The following is a 13,955-nucleotide window of genomic DNA, read 5'->3' as shown; positions in this document are numbered from 1 at the left end:
CAGAATACAGTTGTTTTGCTTGTTGATGATTACTCGGGCCTTGTATAGCTCTGTCTTCTTTCCTTGTCTTTGGCTATGCAGAATCTCAGTTTTTAGCACTACAAAGTTTTGAATCTGGTAATCAAGGAACATTATTTCTTGCACATGACCACACAGAACAAAATTGTGGGCATCCAAAGACTTGTAGGGCTTTGACTTCTATCTTGTAAAAACACTTGGAGTTTCAATGAGATAGTTGTATATTTCGGGCTGGATGCTTTTCCTTTTTGTCTTAACCAATATCCAGTGGGAGGGTGCTATCGCAAATAGACCTGTCAGACAAATGCCACCCACTTTAACGTTAATTTTGCTGAATAACTGTGCTTATCACTGGATTACAAGCTGTTATAATATGCTGAAAGCATTATGTAAATACTATATATAATATGTAATCAATATAACTTATTTCTAATAAAACAACAAACTCAGTACCGCATCGGATGTCCTTCCCTTGCTGTGATTGCTAGCACTCCGTTTTTTTTCTGCAACCTGGCTGCATGCGCATCCTGAATGTTTACAAACATGGTAATTCGTCTATAGTTCGATCAAACAGGCACGCTATTGGTTAATGTTGATAGAGATAATGTCCATATAGAAATAATCTCATTGGCTGTCTATTTTGCATAGTTTTTTTTTACCTTTTAAAGATAAACCGTAATTGTCCCAATTTGTGAATATTTATAGTCTCTTTTTGGAGAAAAGAATATTAGAATATTGCGAATAATAATTATTATTATTAAATAATGATGCTGTATAAAATGCCATTGAAGTTATATTCTTCATGATTTTTTAAATTTCTATAAAATAAACTCGTCTATTATTTTGGAATCTAAAGTTGCTTTTAAATCAAAACCATGTATATCCAAATTCTTTTCCAAATTTAAAGTTGAAATCACAAAAATTGTTGAGTTTTTCTTTAGCTGTATGCTAAAAATTGTCCATTTACTTAAAAAAAAAATCAAATCTCCACAATAAAAAAAGATAAAATTAGTTTCTGTCACAAAATCACTCTGTGACACTTGTGCATTTCATGCAAAAAGTTAAATATTTATTTTGTTTTTGTATAATTTATTTTATACTAAGTAAATTTCTCCAACCCTGGGGTCTGTTCTTCGTACATAGATTACTCAATTAGCTGGATTTGGTTATTGACGATTTGACTTGATCCAGGATAGTTTTGTTCTTCAAAAATCATCCGAGAGTTGTCGTCATAGCAACAGGTCTGGTAGCTCAAACCTGCTCGGGAGCAGAAGCTCATTTCATATAAACGGGATTAGATCAGATCAGTTCAAGCGAAGATAATACTGAAAGTATGTACCAAATGCTGATATTTTCTTACAGTAGTTATATACACTTGGGAAAATAGTAAATGTATATATTTTAACTATATATATATATATATATATATATATATATATATATATATATATATATATATATATATATATATATATATATATATATATATATAAATCTATATATTTATAACACTCCGAAATGAAAGTACAAAGACTGCCATCTGGTGGTTTAAAGAGAAAATTTATTGATATTAACTTTTTAGATACAAACGCGTACAATCGCTTTAGTACAATTTGTTTATGATAACAGACATGCACAATATGCAACTTTTTTTAAGGAATAATACACTTATGCAGTGATGAACATGTTTTGACAGTTAATATGACGGTGATTTGATGCTTCACAAAAGTTGCAGACACCTTTACCAATATCAAAATGCTTTGATGCTAAATTAATTTAAACATCCAGTTATTCTTTACACCGATTAAGATACCGGCTACTATAATACTACATTGGCTACTATAATAAAGAAAATCCGCTCTAATTGTAAAACTAAAAAAATTCCTAATTACTCTTTGAAAGTGTAAAGCATGCAGTCCACAACAAAGGTGGAAAGTTATCACGTATCATATTTAACAAACCGTTTACTATGAATTTTATGTAATTTTGATCACATGGAAAATAGAATATTAATCAGATGATGTCATTATGCTGCTGTGCCGTCAGCCAATCGTTGCATTTCTGATCATGATTTCGAGGATCGATAGATCTGTCTTTCACAACACATGCAGCGATCTCAGATCAGTTCATTTTGACATTTTAATCTAATTCGCGAACTTGTTTGAAGAACCAAATTAGCCAGAGATCAAAATTAAAGATCCAGGATCTGCCAAATCATCTTGGATAATTTAAGTAAGGTACGAAGAACGGACTCCTGGTCTCTAGTAAATCTGATATTATATTATAGCACATTCAAACCTAGCTTGCTTGCTTATTTTTCTAATAAATAGTTTAAGTCTCAGTTATTCGGATTACATCCATGTTAAAATTATCAGACTCTTCTGTTCTCTAAAGTGTAGAATGCATGCATTTAACTTCTTGAACTCAGTCTCTGTTTTTGTCTTCAACTTTTTTTTATTGGACTGCATTTTTAAGAGAAATGTTCATTTGAAGTAAATAATATCATTTTGCTGGCCAAACCATGCAAATAATAAATGAAGAAAATGTAAAATAAGTAAAAAGTAACACATTTCATGAACCAAAATAACAAATGTGCCAATTCGCTTGTCTATAAAAATGCATTGTTGTGCCTGAGTAGCATATTGCTAATGACCCTTTTCACATTTACAGCTTTCTCCAAAACAGAATTCGTCATATTTGGGTAAACTTAGAGTGCAGTGAATGGGAGAGTACCACAAATATTTTTTTTACAATCCTATTTGTTGAAATAATAGAAGAAAAACTCCACAATGGTGTTATCAAGACTTTTGAAAAAGGTGAGACTGAGAACGGCAGCCAGAAGAGAGAACAACATCAAATTTACTGTCCCACCCCATAGACACTGCATTAGAAACACCTCCCACAAGTCATGATTCGTTTTATGTAATTTGATGCAAAGATATTGCGTACATAAATGCATATAAATGTTCCTACGTTTGTTTTTAAATCTAAATATTTTAAATGTTCAAGGATTTAAGATGCTGAGGATCGTTAAACAGTCTTGTGAAAAGGGTCCTTTTTTTATGTTTTTGCGTAGATTCATACATCAAGTTTCCATTCAGTCGTGCTCGCTGACGTCCTCCTCAGTCCATACTCAGCATGAGCTGCGCAGAGAAAGTAGATGTCGGGATGTTTCTTGAGAGGTTTCTGCTGGAGTTTTCGCACCCGCTCGGGACAGAAGATCCGCTGCCCGTCAGTTCAGCAAACCGAATCATCTCTCTGCAGGAGCTGAAGGGAGAAAGTCTGGATTTAGGCCTTCGACTGCTTTCAGCCAGGTTAGTTTTGTGCACATACAGGTAAAGTCAGCATTATTAGCGTCCCTGTTTATCCCCCCCCCCCAAGATTTTTTTCAGACACATTTCTAAACATAACAGTTTTAATAACTCATTTCTAAAACTGATTTATTTTATCTTTGCCATGATGACAGTAAATAATATTTTACTAGATATTTTTCATGATGCTTATTTACAGTCTAAAGTGACATTTAAAGGCTTAACTAGGTTAGTTTAACGATGGTTTGTTCTGTAGACAATGGAGAAAAAAACATATTGCTGAAGGGGGCTCATAATATTGACCCTAAAATGGTTTTTAAATGTAAAACTGCTTTTATTCTAGCCGAAAAACAGATAAAACTTTCTCCAGAAGAAAAAATATTATAGGAAATACTGTGATTTTTTTTTTTTTTTGCTCTATTAAACATCATTTGGGAAATATTTAGAAAAAAAAATCAGGAGCTTTCAGTCTTGAAGGTGCCATGGGAAGAATCTTATCTAAGTTATGTGTTTATTTGTTTGTTGTTGTTAATTGTATATTTATTTATGATTTGTTTGCCGTGAAAATAGCCTTTGTTGCTGACACAGCAATAAATTAAAAAGTGCATCATCATCGTTAGATACCATCAGCCACCAAAAATATCAAAAATAAGTCACTGCGCTCTTCCAGTGACCAAATTTATTTTAAAGACATATAATAAAGATGGTCTGCGCTGAGTAATTTGTTAAATAAACAGCAGGAGATAAGAAAAAGAAACGGAATATAATAGCCTTATGTGAGGGACCTACATGTTAGGATTTAAGACTGCATCAATTTGTTTTCATGTGTAATTGTGTATTAATTGGTAAATATTTGTTACATTGTTATAATTTTTATCTAAACATTTTGTTTATTTTAATAATTAATAAATAGTTTAATAAATATATTTATATTAGTTTAGTTATTTAGACTTACAGTTTAAAATATTTATTTTGTTGAAATTTTCATATAAGTAATCTTTGTTTGTAATATTTGTTTTATTTGTATTATTTGAACAGCTGTATTTATTTATTAAATTACATTGTATATGTGTTTATTATGTTATTTAAAAAAATTGTAATTAAATAAAAAAATTAAAGAATAATAGATTATAATTAAAAAATATTGTTTATATGGATGTAAATGTAGTCATATTTGATTTGTTTGAACATTTTTGTCTTCATTTAGTAGATGTATTTAGTTAATCTTATTTATTTTACTTTCTATTTTACTTAGTTATTTTAGATTTACTAATATATATATATATATATATATATATATATATATATATATATATATATATATATATATATATATATATATATATACACACACACAGTTGAAGTCAGAATTATTAGCCCCCCTTTGAAATTTTTTTCTTTTTTTTTTTATATTTCCTAAATGATGTTTAACAGAGCATGGAAGTTTTCACAGTATGTCTGATAATATTTTTTCTTCTGGAGAAAGTCTTTATTTGTTTTATTTCGGCTAGAATAAAAGCAGTTTTATAAAAAAAAAAAAAAAAAAACATTTTATGGCTAATAAAATTATTAGCCCCTTTAAGCTATTTCTTTTTCGATAGTCTACAGAACAAACCATCCTTATACAATAACTTGCCTAATTACCCTAACCTGGCTAGTTAACCTAATTAACCTAGTTAAGCCTTTAAATGTCACTTTAAGCTGTATAGACGTGTCTTGAAAAATATCTAGTAAAATATTATTTACTGTCCTCATGGCAAAGATAAAATAAATAAATCAGTTATTAGAAATGAGTTATTAAAACTATTATGTGTAGAAATGTGGTGAAAAAAAATCTTCTCTCCGGTAACCAGATATTGAGGAAAAAAATAAACAGGCGGGCCAATAATTCAGGGGGGCTAATAATTATTTTAACATTTATTCAATTTAAAAAATTGTTAAATACTTATTTATTAAACATTTATTTATTACTTATTGTATGTATTTTCAAATGAAATTATTACTCCAGCCATTATTGCTTTTATTACTCTTACCATTAATAATTATAAGAATATATAAAACATAACATTATAAGATTAACTAAATAAATACATCTATACACATACATCTATACATATTTACATATATATTTATTCGTAAAACTTTTCCTTCATTCTTTTATTTAGTAACATTTGCATATTTACATGTTTTCTCTTGCACCCCTGTAATCCTTGGTTCTCAGTTTAACCATGGATGTATGTTTCGGATGATTCTGCTGCATGTTTTACCGTCTCTCACCTGTGAATGCGTTTGCAAGCACTTGCATGTTCTCAACTTACCACATGCATTTCCATTTTCTGAAAACACCTACAGAATTTTAAAGGCCCTAGAGTGAGTGAGTGTGTGTGAAATGTTGCGACACACACACACCTGTCCTCTTTAACCAGAGCAGGAGGAGCGTTTTTCTCATTCCTCTCATTCCTCTCGCTCTCTCCCCCATTTGCTTTACACTCTATCTACCATCATCTGTTTTCCTGACAGCGTTTTCAGGAAGTCAGCACATAGCGCACATACCGCACGGCCCGATTAAAAGACTTTTGTTTGTGTTTTTTTCATTGGTAATCCAAGCTGAAGTTTGAAAGTCTAAATTGACAATGGCGTTTTTGTTGTATCTCTTTCTGGATCCTTTTTCCCTCCCCTGACACATTTCTCAGGGCAGACTTCCTGTCTGTGGAATCACTATTGTTAAACCCACTTCCTGACATTTAGACTTCATTTCCTCTCTGTTGGAAGCTGTGCCGAATTCAGATGCACATTTGTCAGGTTTAACCCTTTTCCTGTCTGGATGTAGGTCAGATGCGCATGACGTTCACCGTGGCACAAAAGGGAGTTTCTTTTTTTCCGACATGTTGCTGTTATGTCATCAGATGAACATCCTCACGCAGCCAAATGCTCCTCTCAGATAGATGTGTTGTTTTGAGTGGGCGGTCGGGCCATTTGCCACTCGTTGCTCCAAAGTGCAGGCAAAGTGTGAAATCTCATCTAAAAACAGAACACATCCACTAGTGCAAAATGTGCTGATACTCCAGGCTTTATGAGCATCCACAAGCAGGATTTAGAAGAAAATTAAAGGGGTAGTTCACCCATAAATTTAAAGGGCACTTATTTTATCCCTTTTACAAGATTTAAGATAAGCCTTTGATGTCTCCAGGATGTGTCTGTAAAGTTTTAACTCAAAATACCCGTCAGATTATTTAATGTAGCCTCCAGAATCTGATCATTTTAGTGTCTGAGGACTATGTAGCGGTTTTGTAGGCTGTGGCTTTAAATCCAAATGAGGTGCTTCTCCCCGCCCACTGGGAGACCATGTGTGTCTGCTTCTCTTGCATTACGTCAGATAAACAGCAGTCAGTGATAGAGACAGACACGGATGAAGCTAAAAATAAGGTCACTTGTCAAAAATGTATTTGTGCTGGAGTTTATTTAAGGCTTTTCTGAAATGATGAGTTTCACACAAATGCCATTTGCAGTACACACACACACACACACACACACACATACACACACACACTTATTAGCGTTTACTGACACCAAGCCGCTGTGGTGAGAATTACATAGCGATTTTGCTGTCTTTATTACAGACATGCTCTATTTTAAAAACATTTTAAACTTATGAAAATCAGAAAGTTGTAACATGTTTTATTCTGTTTATTTGCAAAAAATGTTCTGTAGACGTGGATACATGTTATTATAGAAACATGGCGCCTGTCAATCAAACATTTGGTACAACCTCCTGGCTCAAGGAAGTAGCAACAAAACCAAATAAATATCCAAACCAGAAATTCAAATCAACTTAAATATATTTAATCAAAAATTAAGTGAAATGATACATAAATATAAAGAAAACAAAAAAACTCTAAGGCTGAAGAGGGAAGGATGAACACCCGCAGTCCTGTTCTCTTGGTCTTTATCCAAACACACAACAGAGGTAACACTCCGCACCTGGTCCAAACGTAATCACGGCAAAACACCGCACCTGTTCGACACTCCAGAAGAATACCAGATCATGGAACACCTCCATCTAGTGGACACTAGTTAACAGAACCTTACGACCGTCACACATTGGATTGTGACTTGTTGGATGTACAGTGCATCCAGAAAGTATTCACAGAGCTTCACTTTTTCCACATTTTGTTATGCGACAATTTTATTCTAAAATGGATTAAATGCTTTTATTTCCTCAAAATTCTACACACAATACCCCATAATGACAATGTGAAAAAATATTTTTTTGAAATTGTTGCAAATTTATGAAAAATAAAAAAGCTGAAAAATCACATCAGTACATCAGTATTCACAGCCTTTGCTCAATACTCTGTTGATGCGTCTTTGGCTGCAATTACAGCCTCAAGTCTTTTTGAATATGATTCCACAAGCATCGTTTAGCCGATTGGCAACGCCTTAGCAACCACTCAGAACACGCTAGTTAGTGCCTAGCAACAAATTAGCTACCACTCAAAACACCTTAGCAACTATTTAGAACACCCTACCAACCACCTAGCAACACCATAGCAACCACTCAGAACACCCTATCAGCCACCTAGCAAGAAACATGCCAATCAATACTAGAAATATGCTAACATATATGTAATTATCTATCTATGCCAACGGTTTCAAACCTCTTACAAACTACTTCAATTATTTAGACTTTAAAGCTGCGAAGCGAGGCTTTCTCAAGCCACAATAAAGTTTGTCTACGAACTTTACTTTTCTAGTTAATAAATGCTTTTTTAATGCTTGAACCAGTATGCACATTTAGAAATGTTCATCCACCTTCTTATCTAACCTGTTGTCAAATAATGTACTTCAATTTGAGATTTGGCACTGAAGTCCATCCTATTTGCCCCATTCACTTTTGACGTTATTTGTTTTTTGTTTTTTTAGCAAAAATCAACTTAATAATAATAAACTAAATGCAATTTTTTTTAAACTTTACAATCCTGTATAAATGTTTCTTGAGCAAGAAATCAAATTATTTGAATGATTTCTGAAAGATAATGTGAGACTTTCGTAATAATGCTGAAAATCCAACTTTATTATCACACACTGTAAAACCCATCAGTCAACTTTATCAAATGAAATGAGTGTAGTTTACTCAAAATTGACTGAAAGTTAATTCTACTCATTTGAAAAGAGTTTTGAACTCCGTGTTGAAGGTAATGAGTTAATTAAATACCTCATTACTTCAACTTAAATGGAGTAAGTTCACAGTACTCATATAGATTAGTTTTTTGGTTTGTAGCAATCAGTTTCCTCAAATGGTTTGAGTTGTCTTAACTTATTGGGTTTTACAGTACTCAGTTGGTTTGAGTTCTCTTCATTTATTGGGTTTTACTGTGCTCAAATTGCTTCATTTACTCAAATGGATTAAGTTCACAGCACTCATTAGGATTAGTTTTTGAACTAAAATGCTTTGAAGCAATCGGTTTCCTTAAATGGTTTGAGTTACCTTAACTTTTTAGGTTTTACAGTGCATGAATAAAATCAGTTGATTTTAGACAATTTAGACAAATAAGAAAATTTTGTCAAAACATGACAGAATCTTAACCCAAGGTTTAATGATTCAAGTGCTGTTAATGATGTTTATTTATTTGTTTTGATTTTTTTTAAGAAATGCTCCATCGTGGTTGGCTGCAGTGATGTGCAATGTTGCTGTCACTGAACTGCTCAAAGATGACCTTTCACCTCACTACTGTCCCAAAGACCCCGAACAGCAACCAGAGGATGAACAGGGAGTTGTTTGTAAGTAATTCACCTTTTTTTTCTAGATCTTTTTGGTTTATTACTTTTTTAGAAATTAAAAAAATATTATACATGTTTAAAAAAGAGAGAGAGAAAGAGATTAGTAATATTATATACAATATATTTATTTATTTATTTATTTATTATATAATATAATTTTGTCCCAAATTAAAGTCTGCAAAGGCTATTTATTAAATTATAAAAAGCCTCTATAGACTTCAGTTTTGGGCTCACTAGCGTTTGGGGACAAATATTTCGTTTTTTTTCTCTGTTTGGTTCTGTCTGTACATCCCCAATTGGTTTGCTTGATATAAATATACAATGATTTCATATGAACATTAGTGACTAACAGGTAGAAAACCCTATTATTGAAAATCAACAATGTAATCCTCTGAGGGACATCGCTGACCTCTTGTGTTTAAACAGTGGAAGTACATCAAGTTACAGGTTTTACATTATGTTCGAAAACTTAATTTCTGCTTGGGTAAAATGTAGCAGTTTATACCTGTATTGTTGATTTCACAGTGTTTTAAGTGTATAGGCCAGATTTACTAGCAGTTCGTGCCAACACAGACCCCGTTTGGCTTAAAACAAAGCCTTCGACTTAGACATTGAGTGAAAAATTTGTGCTGAAAAGGCAATAAACAGTGATTTATGCAAGTAGCATTATTGTAAATGTTTAAAGTTTCCATTCAAATGCAAAATGTATGTGAGGAGAGTATTTTAATTGAGTCATGCAATGTGATTTACCATGTTTTATTATAGTGACTTGTTTTAATGTACCTTAAAAGCTTGTCTTAGCCCATTTTGAGCATGTGTTGTTAGCAGAATACACACACATTATTATATATTCATTGACTCTTCTTCTTTCAGCTCTTATTGGTGCTGTTTTGGGATTCGTTTAGTTAATCTGGCCCTAAAAGTAAGATATCTAGGAGTTTATATGTAAACTCAGCTTCATCATAATGAGATCGTATGTCTGTGTGCTTCTTCAGTGCTGCAGTCTGAACCTGTGCTGCGTCTCTTTATTAATAAATTGAGAGCAGTGGGTGTGGCCTGGCAGAAACATCCGCCCAATCCCGATGCTCCCTTTTCACGCACACACAGCTGCTCTGTTCACGCCATTCGGAACACCCGCAGAAAGATGGAGGATCGCCACGTCATCCTGAAAGAGTTTAACCAGCTTCTGGGACTGCAGGTGAGGCTGACCATCAAGTCTAATGCTGGGCTACCATTAATCACATTTAATCATTCCATCCAAAATAAAAGTTTTTAAAGAGTGTTTTGTGTATTTTGTGAATATTTATTATGTGTATATATAAATTCACATACAAACATAAAAACAAAACTATACAAAAGAAAAATATTTAAATATTTAAATGTACACACGAGTAGCAGTGCGATATGGCTGTATATCAGCACTGGTGGGAAACGTGCCTTAGTGTCCCACTTGTGACGATATACAGCCATATCCCACTGCTACGAGTGTGATATTGTGTTTATACAACAGTTTGATGGCATAATCGTGTGTATAAAAAAAGGAAATCACGGAGAGTCTAAAAACCCTTTTGTATTAGGAACTACTATCTTCCGCCATTCATTCACATCTGCAGCTGGCGTCAGAACAGCAGAAGCTGTTACTAATTCACCAATGTCACTTTAGAGCTAGAGTTTGAATGATTCTCTAGTGTAATGTCTAAAGTGATGGCAAAACAGGGGAATTTGCTGACATTTTAAGATTATAAGGTTGAACGTGACATGACATGCCATCTCCCTACTGTATTACAGCCTATTACAGTCTACAGTATTTCTCTGTTGCAATCGGGATATCACAATAATTAACCCAGAATAAAAGCAGCACTATCACTACCACTACTAATTGTGTTTGCGATATAAAACACTAAACACATGCGGGCATTTCTTCTTTCTTTTTGCCAACACAACACACATTCCTCATATGTGAGTCCCATCTCACACTCAATATACTACAATTACTATGGTATAAATACAGCACTACAAAATACAGAGAGAGATCGACTTAGAATATAATTACCGGTATAATAATGATTTGATCTGCTGTAGATAGAAATTACACTGTTTTAATCTGCTTATTATGCGGTCCTGTCGCCATCTTGTTGATAGACAATGTCAACCGTCTTTGGTCTGCTCAGTATGACAGGTTAATGGTCGCCGATGTGCTGTATCTCAGAAATTATGAATATTTTAAAATGGGCACTATCCTTGTAAATAAACTGCATAGTTGCAATCTAAACAACTACACTCTCGCCTAAAAAAAGCCTCAAAAGTATGTTATATTGCCCAACAGCTGCAATATTTGTCAAACTGTAAAGTGTCCTCTGCTTGTTGCTGTATGTGGGCGGAGTAATACACAAAGGTGAAGGGGGAAGAGGCGGTACGAGTGCTGTTACTGGCAGAATATTGCGGCTGTCAGCCAATCAGATTCAAGAACCAGACAGAACTGTTGTATTAATGTACATATATAATACAAATTATATATAAATGTAAATATTTACATGGATATATAAATTTTTGCATGCTTTAAATATCTGTTTAAATATTTTTGCTTTGTATAGTTTGTTTTTACATAGATAATTACATTATCTATAATTTGTATTATTGCTATTTTAGGTCTAAATATTTTCAAGCGTTTTGTTTAATATGTAAATGTACACATACAGTACATAGCATATGTAATAAATAATTCATCTAAATGTGCAGATTGTTTTTGTTTTAACCAATTAGGTCATTCCTACCTATATTTGTGACGCATTATTTCTGTCAGGGTATGATTGCTGTGATTTTGTGATTGTAAGGTAGAGAGATTAGCCGGAGAAGAGTGTGAAGCCCTTTTGCCATTGAACTGCAAATTATCTTTCTTTGATTTAATCTGACACCTACTCGTCCTTCGACACATACAACGGTCCTTTGGATCCTAAAGGGATAGTTAACCTAAAAATGAAAACTGACGCAATATTTACCCTCCTAGTAGGAAAAACAAATACTATGGAAGTCAGTGGTTACAGGTTTTCAACATTTTTCAAAATATCTTCTTTAGTGTTCAACAGAAGAAAGAAACGAAGGTTTGAAACAAGTAAAGGGTGAGTAAATGATGACATCATTGTGAGAGCAGGCGCTAACACAAGCTCATTAATATTCACAACCATTCCAAATATGGTCAAAACCAACCATTTCATATTATGGCCAATTCCTCGGGTAAGAAATGCACCTGTAAAAGCATTTCTGGACAATTTTTGCACTTATCTAAGACGCATACCTTCTCTTTATAGATATCAAAGGACAATTAGAAACTATTTTATCGGTGCATACAATGACACCTTCAAGAAAAAATAAAATGTAAAATACAATACATGTGTTTTTTTTAAAGGGACAGTTCATCTAAAAATTTTATTTCTGTCATTGTTTACTCGTCCTTTACTTGTTTCAAACCTTTACGAGTTTCTTTCTTCTGTTTAACACAAAAGAAGATATTTTGAAAAATGTTGAAAACCTGTAACCATTGACTTCCATAGTAGGAAAAACAAATCCTTTCTTTGCCATATCCCGTCTCGTGTTGAACAAAAGAAAAAAAAATCTCAAAGTTTGCAACCACTTGAGGGTGAGTAAATAGTAAGTAAATTTACTTTTTTGGGTAAACTATCCCTTTATCGAAGTTTCAAAATAATTGTTTACAATAAATGCATCTGTAAATACAAATTCTGTTCACATTACATTACATAATCACCACATACATAATCATGTCTCTCTCCAGGATGGTGTGGGCAGAGAGTATTACGCTGTGTTTGATGGGCATGGAGGAGTAGATGCCGCCACTTACGCTGCCACTCATCTGCATATAGTACTGAGCCAGCAGGGGGAGCTAAAAACGAACGCTGCCACAGCCTTCAAAAACACCTTCACAAAGACAGATGACATGTTCAAGATCAAGGCCAAGAGAGAGGTAAGAGCAACAGACACTCGTGAAAACACAGGCAATGCAGAAAATGCTGTCAGCTTCAACCAAACTCTCAGTTAAATCTATACTGTTTGAGGGTCACAGTAGTTGTTGTTCACAGACAAGCAGCAATAGAAGACCACAGACTGGCACTGGGCCAATTTGTCTCATACCAATGTAGGTTAATAGGTTAAAGGGATAGTTCACTTCTGTCATCATTTATTCAGCCTTTACTTGTTTCCAACCTTTGAGTGTCTTTCTGAACACAAAAGAAGATATTTTGAAGATAGCTAGAAAGCGATAACCATTGACTTAAAGGGCACCTATGGTGAAAAATTTACTTTTCAAGCTGTTTAGACTGAAATGTGTGTAAGTATAGTGTTTAAACTGTCATATTGGGGTGAAATAAACACACCCAGTCCTTTTTTTTTATTCAAATTTAACAACATAAAAACGGTGGACCAATTCTGAGCTATGTGTGTGTGTATGTCTGCGCTACGTTTGTGTGTGTGTGTGTGTATGTATATGTGTCTGCGCTATGTGTTTGTGTCCTTGCTGTGTGTGTGCGTGAACTTTGTAATGACATTGTGTGTGACTCATTGTTGCAAATCCACAAAAAAATGCATCAAATACTGATTGTTAAAGTTCTTACTGTAGTATTTCTCACACACGTTATGTGAGATCTGCTTCCTGAGGCAGCCGAGGGCGGCGATTGCTGACAGGCACATGGGAACGGTGGGCGGGGAGGACTAGCCTTAAAGGGCCAGTACAAAAAAAACAGCAAAACCTTTTTTCCAGCTATAATATAGACACTTCAAACAGCTATAATAAATAATCTGATGGGTGTTTTGAGCTGAAACTTTACAGACACA

At 33.7% G+C, this 13,955-nt stretch overlaps 1 protein-coding gene across 1 annotated transcript in view; it reads left to right on the top strand.

Annotated features, from left to right (window-relative positions):
* Nucleotides 1-13,955, top strand: part of ppm1f (protein phosphatase, Mg2+/Mn2+ dependent, 1F) — a 32,805-nt gene that overhangs the window by 2,145 nt on the left and 16,705 nt on the right. The window contains exons 2-5 of the mRNA XM_056457410.1: nt 3,095-3,332; nt 8,980-9,110; nt 10,106-10,308; nt 12,901-13,089. Of these exons, the coding sequence (XP_056313385.1) occupies nt 3,157-3,332; nt 8,980-9,110; nt 10,106-10,308; nt 12,901-13,089 (699 nt within the window). The 5' untranslated portion in view covers nt 3,095-3,156. The remainder of the gene's footprint in view (nt 1-3,094; nt 3,333-8,979; nt 9,111-10,105; nt 10,309-12,900; nt 13,090-13,955) is intronic.

Source organism: Danio aesculapii, chromosome 5 (assembly GCF_903798145.1).
Source record: "Danio aesculapii chromosome 5, fDanAes4.1, whole genome shotgun sequence".
NCBI classification, from domain to species: Eukaryota; Metazoa; Chordata; class Actinopteri; order Cypriniformes; family Danionidae; genus Danio; species Danio aesculapii.
The sequence above is the reverse complement of the archived record's forward strand: the minus strand, read 5'-3'. Positions and strand labels throughout refer to the sequence as shown.